This window comes from Eufriesea mexicana, unplaced genomic scaffold (genome assembly GCF_001483705.2).
Source record: "Eufriesea mexicana isolate 0111107269 unplaced genomic scaffold, ASM148370v2 scaffold474474869, whole genome shotgun sequence".
NCBI lineage: Eukaryota > Metazoa > Arthropoda > Insecta > Hymenoptera > Apidae > Eufriesea > Eufriesea mexicana.
The window spans coordinates 577370-592307 of NW_016907912.1; the positions used below are offsets into that span (position 1 = coordinate 577370).

The following is a 14938-nucleotide window of genomic DNA, read 5'->3' on the forward strand; positions in this document are numbered from 1 at the left end:
AAATAGAACGTGGAAGAAATATTTAACGAATAGCTGTACGAGTACAAATTTGGGATTAATCAAGTAAGAACCGTATACACGAGCTTAATAAATTTCGTGGATTTCGCACGTGTCACTGATGGATTAAAACTGGCAAAAAATTGCGCGGCAAGCATAACAAAAAACTCGTATCAAAAGCTAACGATTTAAATTCACACTGCAAATCCGAAACATGAAAAACGATATTCCGTAATAACAATCTGCGAGGTAAAACTGAAATTACTAAGCGTTAAAGAAATATCGAATAAATAACGATGAAGCGTGGATTAATTAAAATTAATTAAAATCTTCCATACGAGGCAGCAAAAAAGTCGCGGGACAACCCAGCAAAGATAAATCTCCAATCTCACGCGGGAAATCGATGATTTAGATTCGAATCGCGTGTTCGAGGCATGGAAAATGTAAGATGTTTCGTAATAATTATAAAGGAAAGAAAAAAAAAAATGGCGGAAAAATGCACGTGGGTGTTAGATAATTTTATTTCTCAGGACGATCCGCGACATTTCCCGACGAATCGGCGAGCGTGTACGACTTTATCGCCGGAGCGGACAAATTGCGAGGCGGAACGAGGAAACCATTAAACGTTTTTTCTCGTTTTTAATTACAAGACCGAACCGGCGCGCTCCGCGGACATATCCCTCCAGCTCTATTCGACGCGGACTGCTATTCAGGGTTCATTTGGTTGGGCCAGCTGATTTATACAGGCCGCGCTTAAAATAATTGCTCGAACTATCAGCGGCCAGCCGGCGTGGCCCGCTTCGTAATTTTCGTTAATGAAAATTTAACGCTTCTGTTCGGTCACGCTCGCGCCTTGTTTCCCCCACTCCGACCGCTACCCCCACCGCCGCGCGAACATCCACGTATATACATTCGCGAAAACATCGGCCGATCTTGCGACGAACCGTTCGTGCGGGTAAACTCGGGGTGTTCGAGCCAATTTTCGGAACATAAGTTGGAATAATCTGGAACTAATCTCCTTTGGAGTTGCAACGAATTTCCTGAGTTGAGTCCTTTTTATCGTTGTACCAGAGAATTTTATTTTTTCGTTGAAATTTCCGGTATGTAATGAAAAATATTCGTAGGAATATTATTTTCTTTGATATTATTATTTTATTGGGTTTGTTAGCTCTTCCCTAAAATGCCATTCGCTATAATCAATAATTTTAAAGACACTCAATTGAATACCCAATGATATGAAAAATACTATTAAATTTACAAATAGATAGTAACAAAAGTATATTGATAGAAACTAAAAAGTATATTCCACCCATTATGAGTCCAGTCATACTCTCTTCTGGTTTTATCCACCCCCTTCACCATTCTCCATTCTAACATCACCGCAAAAAGACATCAAACGCTCTCTCGCGAGTTGCATCCCCGCAATCCCGCCCCGAAACCCGACATCCCTCGTTCCACGGACCTTGATTCGTCGAGCAAATCCAAAAATCGATCCCGTCTTCGAAGAATTCACCCCAGATTCTCGAACGCACTTCGATGCTTCACAATCAGCCTCGTCAACAACCCCTCGCTCCACCCTTCTCCCAGTATCCTCCGTTTAGCCAGCAGGATATTCTCTTTGCTCGTTGGGGCAAGTTGGAAGTTGGGCGAGTTTCGCCTGAAAAGTCAGCGCGGAAAACTCGAGCCGGGTATGCCGTGGGTGCCTCGAAGCCGACGCCCGTTCGAGAGAAGCGCCACCGATACGGCCATGTCGGCGGAAGATGAACGATACCACCCCCGACGCCGGCTTAATTTACCACAGAGATAATCTGCGAGTGACGTCTCCTTCTTCCGCGGTGAAAGGAAGCCTCCGCTCGCTTTTCGCCCCCTCAAAAAGCTAATTATGTTCGGTCGTTACGATCCGCCAACCAGATACCACCCACCTCGCCACCCACCCCCGTCGCGTCCATTATCGCGAGGGTAGAGAAGTTTCGAGCGTTAGTCCAGGCTGTTGGCAATCTTCGACGGCAGGGTGTCGAATGAGAAGGATTCGCGATGAGCAGGAGCCTTCTCGCGTCGGCAGAAGGGAGAAAACGCGACTCGATTAACCCCCGGTTGGTATGCAGAGGGTGGAACGGTGAAAAATGTCGACGTGGTGCGTGGATTGAAATGAATATGAACCCTGATCTGAATTCGGTTCTTTTGAACGATCGAGTTTGTCTAATGGAGACTTATTGTCTCCTGATTTCGGCTCTTGGGTAGAGTTGGGGTGGGTTTATGATTTGGGGGTACGGATTTGATTGGAGGAAATTGAAGGCTTGTGATTGAGAAACTAAATTATAATTATATATTGCAATAATATAATTTATTAATTTTTGAAATTATATTATCTATAATTATAGATAATATATTTTTTATATATTTTATGTTACACGATGACATATAATATGTCGTTCAAATTATAAAAGCGTGGTCGTAATATAGAATAATAATTCGGATTCATTAACGAGTGAAAATTTATAGCTCGCATCACGTAAAGTTTTTTAAATTCTCATTCTTTTTTCAAGTTCTTATATAATTAGTCTAATTGCAAATGGCTGAAAGACTAATTACTTCCGAGAGAAATATTTCCACGAACCTCTGTCCTAATTTTCTAAAATTAAAATATAAATTTATTCGCATCCAAGCAATATATCTCATCTACGTGACGAATTCGTCTTGCTGAAAAATCAATTAAGGAATTTAACGCGCCGTTATGCCAGTAATAAAGGAGCAGCGGGAAATCTGATGAATTTAAACGAATGCAAATAAGGGAGGTAAAAGTTCGCGGAAGAAACCACGGGGTTGGAAAAAACGTCTGAAACGACTGAATTCGAAGAAAAATTTTCCTCCACTCCTGCACGATGTAAGTTAGGGTTGAAAAATTCGATCGAGACTTCTTCTTTTTCCTTCCTCTCCTTTTCCTTCTTTTTCACGGACATTTTGAACTTGCTCGTCGAACAAGCTCCCCTTCCGTTCTCCTTTGGAAGCTTCGAAAAATTTTCAGAGGCAACTTAAGCTCAGCTAATGCATATTTAATATCCGACCGTTCGTCGTAACTTGACGAACTTTGGAGAACTTAATTACCCTTGATCGCCGCGATTTCCCGCCACCTTTCCAGCCACTCCTTTTTCACGTTTTGCGCGAATAATTTTCCCCCGGAACAGAGCGCAATTTATTGGCTTCGCTGTGCGAAAGGTCGGATCTTTTAATTAAAAAATATCGACTTCGAGGGTCGCGAAACTCGAATCGAGAGAAATACAAGATCCGCCGGAAACGAAACGGAATTAAACGACTTATTTACTTGGCGATTGCTCCACCATCGATCGTGTACGATAATGCGAATTTCGACAAACGTATTCAAATTTCGCGTGATTCGCTGTTTGCACGCGGGTATGACAGTCGTGTGTGTAAACAAAATGACGGATACAAGAAAGCTTTCATTTTGGTTATTTAATGTAAATAGATATTTAATTAACGCAACGAATGCACATTTTAATTAGCGAAAATGTACTCTTGAAATTTCGATATGGGTTTATGGTTTGATGGTGTTTCATAGCAATTTGTAAATGATACTCTCGCAATCTTATTGTTCCGAATTTTACATATTTTTACAATTCTTTAATAATATTGAATAAATTTTTAAAAGCTTTTACGTATCTTTTTCTTTTTTTTTTTTTTTTTTTTTTTTTTTTTTTTTGATTTTGAAGATTAATATGGGAAAATCGAGTATTTTAAAATTCTATGCATGATCATTTTTTATTCCGTGCAATACAAAGACTATGAAAATTTAATTGTCAAACGTCGTTATACTTTATCCTTTTTCCATTGTCTCGATTGAGTGTAATTTATCTTTTGTTCGTAAAAATATCCTATATTATTCGATAACCATATTTTACCTCGTAAAAGAAGAATTGCTTGTAAAAGCTATTTGTTATTTTCCAACTTTATTACTCGATATTCATTATTCTTCATAAAGCAACTCGTAATCCATCCATAATACTATAATGGAATAAGGACATTCTTATAATATGATACTCTTTAATGTATCTCTAACCAAGTATACAAGCAACGTGATGGATGGTGTGATATTTATAATGAATGGATTGTATTTTATGCAAGTCGTGAAAGTAAAAATAATACGGTTACTTTCAACGTTAACTTTTTAACGTTAATGAGAAAAGAATTTTTAATAAATAAATTTGATCAATTCCCTACAATTTTGATCTAATCGAAATTCGTTTGTAACACTAACAGAGACATCTCGACAAACAGAGTTCTCTAAAATCATTCCAAAGTGTCCAAGAAAAATTTGATTAAACTGTCACGAATTTTGCAATTTTTAAAAAAAGAGGAATCCAATTTTTCTCGTGCAACTTCATTTTTCCCATAACCTTTAAATAAATCGGATTATATTTTATTCCTCAAGTTAAATTCCAATTTATAAAGATATTCCCTTTTTACTTTCCAAGCCCCAATTATCGAAATTATTAATAATTTCAATGTTTTTAAACCCGATTTTCCATTTCTCTGCTCTTTTGATTCTGCTCTTTCTCTTGGCCGTTTATAATTTACGTCCAAAGCGCGCAATCCTGCGAGATGCGATGCCCTTTTATGCGACAAAGCTGCACCAGTCCGATTCAAATGGCGTTTTTAATATGCAAATGAAGCGAAAACGCAGAAATCGGGGAAACGCGGGTTAAATATCGGATGACAAATCGCGGTCGTAAATATACGTGAACGGAAATGGGGTTAAAATTAAAAGCGACGCGGCTATATATATTTTTCTAAACTATAAACCTGCAAAATTCCCATTATTCAGGGCGGATATTATTTCGATAGGGACGGGAGATAAATTTTTAACTCGCCGCGTATTCGAATACATATTCAGTCGACTGAGTGGCAATTAACGTCTTTATTGCACCATAACCGCCATTTCGGGTGACGAATTCTGCGATATATATTCGTTCAAAATTGATAGCACACGTGGTATAGTATTTCTCTGCAATTACCGAATGAAATTGGAGAATTCAATTCGAACGAGATATATCGCGTTTCAAAACATACTTCACCTCTCAGAAACGATCGGAACGTAATTTCGTTTTAGTCGAAAACGATAAAAGGAAACAAAGATCACCGTCATCGATATCATACCTATTTAACCTGTCCAATTCCCATCGAATTCGACTCTACCCTTTCAGAATCATTCAACTTTTATACTCTCCGAAAGTACTTTGGAAAAAATACATTTATAAAATCATTTACTAAAATTCACATATTTTTCTTGAAAATAAATCTATTTTTTTTTATTATTATTATTGTTATTATTATTCGATCGTAAAATGTACGTGGTTTTATAAAAGGAAAAGAGGTTATTTTATATAAAGGAAGCGTGTATTAACCCTTTGGACTCGAAGATTTTTTCATTGTGAAGATGCAATTTGTAGCTCTTCTTAGATTTTTATAAGCTCACTGATACTCTTTATGCTAAAATTAAAAGAAAGAAAATCGTGCATTTGCGTGAGAAAGGAAGGAATAAAATAATTTTATTTCGATGTTCTTAATATAATTATCGTCATTCATTATTTAAGTTATAGCGCTAAAATAAACGGTGACTGAGAGTCACCTGTCGAGTGCGAAGGGTTAAAATCGTATTGAAAACGAAAAATTATGCCACGTATTAAAATTGTACTAAAAATGGAAATCTATTTCCTTTAATTTTGCTCCACCGCCACAACTTTGTCCTACTTCCTCCTCGCTGAAAATTGCAAAATCCCGGCCATACTGAAATAAATTGTCATTCGGAGCAAATTAAACTGCCGAAATTCCATTCCTATCTCCACCTCTTCCCCCGAATGCTTTTATTTCGCGCGATTATTTTTGGCGATTTTGCGTGCGAATAACCGGAAACGGGGGAAAGCTTAGGAAAAGGTCTGAAAATGCACGGCGCCCGACCGTCTTCGGTCGCATTTGCAATTTTGTCTAATTAGAATTCCCGATTTCGAGCGAGGGCGAGAGCAGCTTCTCATTTCGTTGGCGCTGTCTCGCGGGATCTGCCGCCTGAGACCAGATTCCTCGCATCTCGTTTACCCCTCCCCTGCGTTTCCCATCCAGTTTCAATTTACCAGATCCGCCAGGAGCCCTACGATTCTCAGTGTTTTTTCCTCCAGCGGCGAACAGCATTTCCCGAGAAATCGAATCGAGTCGCCGCGAAGAAAAATGGCTCCCGTGGCGAGCAGGAGAACCCTTTCTCGTCCGCCGGATGCAGCCTGCGAGATCCCCGATTTTTGAAGAATTTCAGTCCCCTCGAGATGGGCTCTCCACCTCCACGCGGAGATCCCACGCATTTGCCATGAGATGGCCACCGCTCTCTTGTACCTGATACCTTCTATTTGTCATTTCTCGGTTGGTAATCCCCCACTGTGTGGGTGAAATGTTGAATTTTTTAAAAAGAGTTGCGGATAGTTTTCGAGGCACTCGATGGGAACGTGATAGATCTTTGCCATTTTACCTTTTTCGCGACCATGGTAGATTTTTTATTGAATTTTTTGAACGTGTTGTAAATAATTTTTGAGGGCGTAATTAATTATTGAGGATAATTAATGAGAACGTAAATAATAATAGTTTTCCTTTTCTTTTTATTTTTGTTATTTTTATTAGAATAATTTTGATTGTTCTAAGTGGTTTCAATATTTGTTTCACTGTTATGAGTAGTTTTGATCAGAATATGGTATTTGATATCGGAAATAATAAAATTGAGAGACGTAAAATTCTTTTTGCGAAAATTTGTAGCATTTTATTCTGTAAATTTTACAATTTCACTGATGTAATAAAGCTATGCTTTCAGTTATCAGAAATTTTTGGCAGCTACTGTACCTAGATATTAAAATAGAAAGAAATTTTACGTCGGTGAAATATTTTTAAATGCCAACGATACGGAATGTAAAATAAAAAGTTATTGCGTGTAAATTCAAGTGACAATTTAATAATGAAATGAGAAATCACGATTACTGCACGGAAAACTGCAAGGCCGAAGCATTTTCAATTCGTTTCATTTTTATGCAAAATATTATGCGCGTGGATATTTCAAATTTCGTTTTTTCTGGATTTCATCGATATATTTTCGATGCAATATTCCTGCAATCAAACTCGCAGAAGCCTATGCTTAATAAAACAACAAATCCTACGGATGTTAATCCCACGAAAATTTTACCTTTAAAAAACATGTATTCGGTTGCATAAAATAATATTTTCGAAATTCGATACACCATGTTATTGTAGAAATTGTTTTGTTTACTTCCAGCTTCCTATTCTTTTAAATTATTCGCTGTAGATTGGCGTAACGAAAAATCTGAATTTCAATCAATAATATATATACTTGTTTTTAAATCGCATATGTTGACCCTTTTATTATTCGCAAAAATGAAAAAGAAATCAGTGCTACTGATAAAATAAGATATTAATATAAATATGATAAAATAATTAATATAAAATAAAATAAGAATTCTTTCCCTTTTGTCCCATAATTTAATCACGTTTGTAATAAAAATCAATACAGAGATATTTTACGTGTACTTCAACCCCACGAAATATTTCAACAATTCCATTCGATGTAATAAATTTCGAAACAGTATGTGCAAATAATTCAATGTTATAAGCTCGACGATAATGCCCTTTTCCGTTTGCTTTTTATTAACAAATGACTCTTGCAGAAACACGCAGACAATTAAATTTCTCCTTATTTTCACGTGTAATCAATTTTATCACTACCACTCACGTATTATACCTTTGTACAGTTACTGAATTATTAACCATAATTAATTTAAAGGTGCTATATATTTTATTCTGCATATTGCAACTTATATGTCATTATGACCACTGAATTGTAAAATTCAAGGTATAAATAAGTTTAAGGTCAACATTAATTATATACACAATAACGTAATATGACATAAGAGTATTTAACAGATAAATAAAATAAACTAATCAAATAATAAACCAAAGAAACACTATTCTCCCTCTAAAAAGTTTCTTCATTAACACAATCTGTATTCATCGTTAGACACAGTAATAGACCTCAGCAATGCCATCCAGCATGAACACGTCAAGTTACATGACAAATTGAAGAGAAGACGAAAAAATCGGTCGAGCTGACTGTCACGATCCCGTTCGATTTACGGGAAATCGACGCAACGTTGCTTAATTGGCCCAAAAAGTCCGGGGCTAAACGAAAATTCAGTTTAATTAATGCGAATTAACGCGTAGCCGACACAAAACGACGGCGAATGGTGAAATAGTTTCCGGTAAATTAATTCGGGCCAGCTTTGGGAATGTTCGCCGCGCATTTCATGGCGTGCCCGGTTTTAACGTCAATTAGATCTCGCGACCGGTTCCCCTCCGATTTTAGACCATCTGATTAGCGAACACCATAATGTCCCGCGTTTTTCGCGCGTTGGTCATTATAAATATCCAGGGTTGTTTCCGTGCCACGTGAATACGAATATCGGGGGTTGAGAAGGGGTTGCAAGAGTTGAATTCGTGTATTCGGAAACTATTTTAATCCTTTGATCGGTGTTGTCGAATGGTGTACGATCGATCGTGAATTTGATACGGAAAGGTGATAAATTTCGATCTTTCGAGCGTTTAATACGTTGCTTGACAAATGGGATTAATTCGCAATTGGCTTCTGGATCCTAGAAACGCGTTAAAAGTACCCTTGCATGAGAATACACGTGATTTATACGATTTGGAACTTTACGACAGATTTATTGCATCTATTAGGCAGCCAAGATGTTAATAAATAAGTAGTATAAAATTTTGAAATCATATTTAAAAAATTTGTTTATTTCTACGATAATCTGTCGAGTAATATATTTTGTCCGAATTTTAATTTTCGTTGTAATTAGTTGTATCTTGATTAGGGGTTATGAAAGAAGAATATCTAATTGGAAAATTAATTTTATTTATCTGGAAGAGGAATAATGGAAAAGATGCAAATATTTTTATAATTCTCTATATATTTAAAATTACAAAATTGCTACATTGTTCGAGTAAACTTAATGGGCCTAAGGTTGAAAATGGAAATGGGAATAAAAATCACGTGGTCAATAATTTTTCTCCTCTTCCTCGATTAATATTTCTTGATTAAAGAATGAATATCGTTAAAGCTAAATTTAGGAAGGAATTCGGAGTAATCGACGAAAGGATCGTGAATCTTCAATTAATTAGGATGAAATTGAATTGTAAGCTATCGGTATTTCCAATTTATATTTTAATAAATACAATTAGTGCTTTCCGCTTTACCAAAATTTGATATATCCATGCAGTATCAATTTGGTAACATGAACGACACTACGGATTTTCTTTTTAATTTGGAAATAATAGAATTTTATAGCGCGTTCGACGTTCGCGCTTTCGAAAGTTTATATGCCGGTGTAAAATTAATTATCCTGGTTTGCGCGTTTTGCGCTCGATAGTAATGCGCCGGTTTAATTCGTTCGCTTTAAATGGAAATCCATTTGATTGTTTTTCTGCTTGCCCTTCCTGCTACTGTACACACGTGATCTTTTATTTTTTTCCATTATCCTGCAATTTCCTCGACGTTCGAATAATATGCTCGAAATCTTTTATTTCATTCTCGGAGGAAAGAATTCGTTGCACTCCCAGCGAATAGTAATTCTTCGTTATCGGAATGTGTTCGTCAAACAACATTCACCCACTACGCGGATTCCTGTTAAATTAAAAATCACGGTAGAATCAGTCAGTGAGGCATAAACGTACGATCTTACCCCCGAAACATCCTTCACCGAATTATTCAATATAAATAAAAATAATTTTCAATTGTCACAAGCTTGCAAAATAAATTATGCAATTTCCATTTGCACTCGGCTTTCCTGCACGCGATAAAAATCGCGCGATACGATCGAATGCAGCGAAATCGGTACCTCTCCGCGAATTATTTCAAAATCCAAATCTAACACGATCAAGGAGAATAGAAATTCTCGGAAAAGATGAAATTCGAGTATAACGAAAACACCTGGCAAACCCTTTACGCGATTTCCACACGCGTCGGTGTACGAAGATCGGTAAGACGGTGCCTGTGAAAGGAAACGCGGAACAAAGGAGGAACTACGTTCGCGTTGCGATCATAAAGGGGTCAGATTGAAAATAGGGAATCTAAGGAACAGCTAGAACCAGCGAGGTTAAAGACGAATTCAAAGGCGAACAAATTGGAGAAAGCTGGGAAAGAGAGGAGATAGCAGAAAATTAGAGGGAAAGATACAAAGGAGCGAAAAAGGTCGGAGAGCAGAGGTGTGGGTGAAACGAAAAGGACGAGAGTAGGTCAAATGCATGCAGGGATGAAAAGGATGAGGTGGGACGCGACGAGGGTGGAGAAATCAAAGGGATAAGGGGTAGAACAAAGGGAGAGAGCGGGGTCAGAAAGCGAAGGTAACTATTTGACCGTGCAAACGGCGGATAGAATTCGATATATATCGGAATGAGAAAAGGGTATCGGGTTAAAGGCAATGGGATCAGCTCGATTGCATTGTATCCAGACGGTCGAGTCAGATGCGCTTATTGTCTGTCGCGAACACGTTCCTGTTGATATCTCGTACGTGTAAAAACAATCGATCGAAGAATAAACCTGCAGATCGAACGTACATATACGCGATGGCTGACTGGTCCGGTTGAATATTTATCTCGCGAGGGAAAAATTTTTAGAATGCCTCGACAGCTTTGGTAATTTCTAGTATTACAGCAGTCGGGGTCTAAAACAGATCAAAACTGAGACATTAATTCAATTCTACTTCAACTAATTCAGTGGAAATTTAATATTGGACCTTGCATTCGATGATTTTAATTTTGACAGCAAATCGAGCGTAAATGTCATAAATTTCAATTGGAAGAAAATATGTAAAATAAAATAAATAGAATTTTCGCGTTTCAGACGTATTTATTTACAACGTCTGTATAAACTTCAGATAGGGTTGATGACATCGAACGATGTCACACATACTTATCATGAATGTAGGAATGGAATGAGGGCGGCCCTGAAAGAATGTCAAGAGTGCTTGGACTTAGAACAAAAATGACCACGTGCAAGAGGATTGACTGTGAAGAATGTTTACGAGTCGAGTGAAAGTTTAGGGATGCAGCCAGAGTGGTTGAAGTACCTGACCCACCGAGGTTTGCGTGGAAAAAAGCATGATTGAAAAAGAAAGCCTAAGTATGAAAGGGGACAAAATGAATGGTTAAAAGTAAGGGTGCAGGGGTATGAAAGGACACTTTGCAAAGACAGTTTTGGAAAGGTAGTCTATCAGTTTCAGTTTAGAACGCCAGTTTATGAAAATCAATTGTAAGAGTTAATTTTAAAAAAAATCAGAAAAGTGTGCCCTTAGCGAATCTCTCTTGTTTCATAGTCAGCCGTCGTCTATACAAGTTTGTCTATTTACAAGTTTATTTTATTCTATTAAGAAGCCAACAATACCATCTTAAATCAATCCACCGAAAAACGATCCTACATGTAAAATAAAATAAATAAAATTTTCACGTTTCAGACGTATTTATTTATAACGTCTGTGTGAACTTCAGATGGGGTTGATAATATCAAACAGTATCATATATACTGACCATGAAAATGGCTTAAATCGTGTCTATCCAATTTCAAAATATCCCAAGTTTTACCTGTAAGTAAATTAAAGAATCACAACACCGCTATAAATTCTATCTGACTGTTTTATTCCTGCTACTTTGCAAATAAGTATAACACAGAAGCGATGAAAGCGAATTTTTTGGAGGCTTCTGTAAACCTGAAATAAAATCAAAACACGTATTCCTCGCGATGAGCGCGAAATATATTTACGGCAGAATGGGTTAAGTTAGCATCTCGATCGAATGTTCCCACCTGAACGTTCAGCGAAATCAAATGCCAAGTGCCGAGGAAAAATCAAGTTACGTAGAAAGATTCGCGAGGGTGGAGTGTTTAGCCGTGCATGCAGAAACTCTCGTGCCCGGTGAACTTCGCTAAACAACTTAAGCGACATTCCCGCTGACGGATACGCGAAATTATTTTCTGTTACAGTGGTCAAAGGTGCAGCTGGCGAAATTCTCGATCCTCGAGCATCAAATGGATCCTAGCAGCAACTTCAGCAGCTATCGCAGCACCCTAAAAGCGGCCATGTGGCGTAGCGCCGGCGCTACGGACGAGCGACAGAGGATCGTCGTGCCGTTCTTCAGCTTGCTGGTCAAGGATCTCTACTTCCTGAACGAGGGATGCAGCAACAAGTGAGTAGAAAAGATCGCACTCTTCGCATTAATCATTTAAAAGCTCTCGAGCAGATTTCTGGCCTGATCAAAATTTCAGGGATCCGCTCTGATTTCCCTCCCTTAAGTAATTACGATTTATCTCGAAACACAGTCGACAAGCTTCTTCCGTTCGTGTCCCTACACTTCGCTGTCTCTTTTAATACGGCATAATCAAACGCGAAGCTCTGCTTAAATATTCTTTCATCTGTTGGACGTATTTAAATTGTAGCTCGAGATACTTTTTATACCCCATGCTGGCGATTGTATAATATTCGATAGAAATTGTGGAGCATCAATGGTAATTTCATTTTGAACACTCGAATAAAGGAGATTCGTGTTAATAGATTTCGAGAAATGATATTTTCTTATTAAACCACTACGCTTTATGCTTCTCATTAATTTTGCTGTATTCTTCGTCTAAATTACAAGGAATCGTGTCCTAGTGACCCGACGATGAACAAAATATTTTAAGAATGTGAAATTGAGATTATGAAATGTTACTGGAAAATTTAATCAAATTTATAGATCTTCTTTAAATAATATAAAAGTATAAAATTTAAAAATAATAACTCAACTGTACACCAAATGTACAATAATATATGACACTTTAAAGATTTTATAGACAGCAAAATGTTATTATAGAATTGAATAAAATTTGCAAATATAGAAAGTATATTTATCTTTGAAAAGAATGTAAAAGACACCAAGTGTGATGAAGAAATATTTAATATCATTATGCTTACGGTACTACAATTTCCATTTTGAATCGTACAAGCTACTTACAGCAGAATTAATTAAAATCCCCACGATTTTAAACAAAAACACAGCGAATACGATAAAAGAATTCTACACTTTTGTACAGCGACGAGAATTATTCAGCCACAATTTATATCTTTAATTTCGATCAATTTTCCCGTGGTCTGAAATCCTGATTTCCTCCGTAGCTCTCTTTGACCGGCGATTTCATAATTCCGGGAGAACGCGCGAACGCGAGACGGAAATCGTACCAGGGGGAATATTTGTAAAGTAATTTAAGTTGGTGGTCGACACAGGGGGTTAGCCGGGTTTGAAACGCGATCGCCGATTTCCTATCGTGGGTCGGGCGCGAAGTTTTTGCCGTGTTGTCGTTTGAAGCTTCGATAATTTTGCTCCTCCCGCGAATACGTCGACAGGAAGCTCGTTTCCTCGCAAAGTGCCCGACCTTTCGTTCCTTTTCGTACGTATTTATCACGACGAATGTGCCGTGCTATTTCCTTCGGCCTCCTGCGCGCGAGAAACCTACCCCTCGTGTCCCGCCCCTTCGCGACGTTATCCCTTCTCCGGGTGTACCTGTAAACTTATTAAACTTGTAATAGCAAAAGTTGTTTCCTCGTAGCTCGACTGGAAGTTGTTGAAAAGAAAACAGGAAGATGGTGGGAAGGGGACGAAACCCTTTCCTTTTCAGAGCGTCTGCTTTCCTATCACGACCTTACACAAATTCCGTGAATATTTGGGAACACGTGTGATTGAGGAGGTTTCGTTGACAAATTGTTTGGAAATTGAAAGAGGATTATGTGGATAAAATTAGTAGAAATAGTGACAGGAATTATCTTGTGTTCTTGATTCCACTGTTTCTTCTCTGCGGTGAAAAACTCCATTTTGAAAAAATTTTTTAATCTATTGTCAATGTAGAATTGGTTTTTGGGAAATTTCTTATCTCTAAAATAAGCTTATGTTTTCTTTTTGCGGATTTTTCAAGCGATTTGACAAGTGAACGGTTTAATTGTCTTACGCCTGACTAAGCAGTGTCTGTTACTACTTGAAGACTCCTGTTTCCACAGAAAACATGATTATTAATGTTTATTTATTATTTTCTTAGTTTGCTTTGCCTTCTATTTCAATCCTTGAATATATTTTAAACGTAGGTTGAGTTAGTATGACAGTACTTACCTTTGATTCTGTGATGTCTGGCCATACAGGGTTCACTACTACTTGAAGATTCTGTTTTATATGAAAAACGTGTCTTATTATTAATTTCTGTTTCTTTTTTCTTTTACTTTACTGATAAAGTACTTTATAGAGATCACTATATCGGTATAAACTATGTTAACAGATTTTTAATTAAACTATAATAATTGATCTTTTTTAGTTTAACGTTTTCTAACTTTCCTGGAGTTTTTCTCTCGTTCCCATTGCAGTTTAACAATTCTAATAACCTCGGTTGGTAGAGAACATTTATAGAGTCGGTCTAATTAATCATCACAATAACGATCGACTGAGGTGGAACGTTTTTTCGTTCGAGGAACTCATTACGCACGCGATTGCATGGTGAAATGAAACCGTCTCTCGGAAAAGGCCTGCAAGCAGTTTCATTAGAAAAAAAATTTTTACTCGGAGTGGTTCCTCTACTTGAGACGATATTTACTGAATAACCGTGCGCATAATTCACCCACATACACTGTTTTGCAAAAGTTAACAATCGGTTAATGGAGTTCAGTCTTTATCTTACTTCATATTTATTTTTAATTCATATACGTTGTAAATTCTTCATTAGATGTATAAAAATATTCCGAAACAGTAAAAGTAAAATTATCTTTCAAATTCACTTATTATTTAAATAAAATAATTCATTATTCGA

General features: G+C 37.2%; 1 protein-coding gene across 2 annotated transcripts in view; it reads left to right on the top strand.

The window, feature by feature from the left end:
• Nucleotides 1–14938, top strand: part of LOC108545442 (ras-GEF domain-containing family member 1B) — a 596416-nt gene that overhangs the window by 573960 nt on the left and 7518 nt on the right. For both annotated transcript variants that reach the window (XM_017897066.1, XM_017897073.1), the window contains exon 10: nucleotides 12098–12300. In XM_017897066.1, the coding sequence (XP_017752555.1) occupies nucleotides 12098–12300 (203 nt within the window). The remainder of the gene's footprint in view (nucleotides 1–12097; nucleotides 12301–14938) is intronic.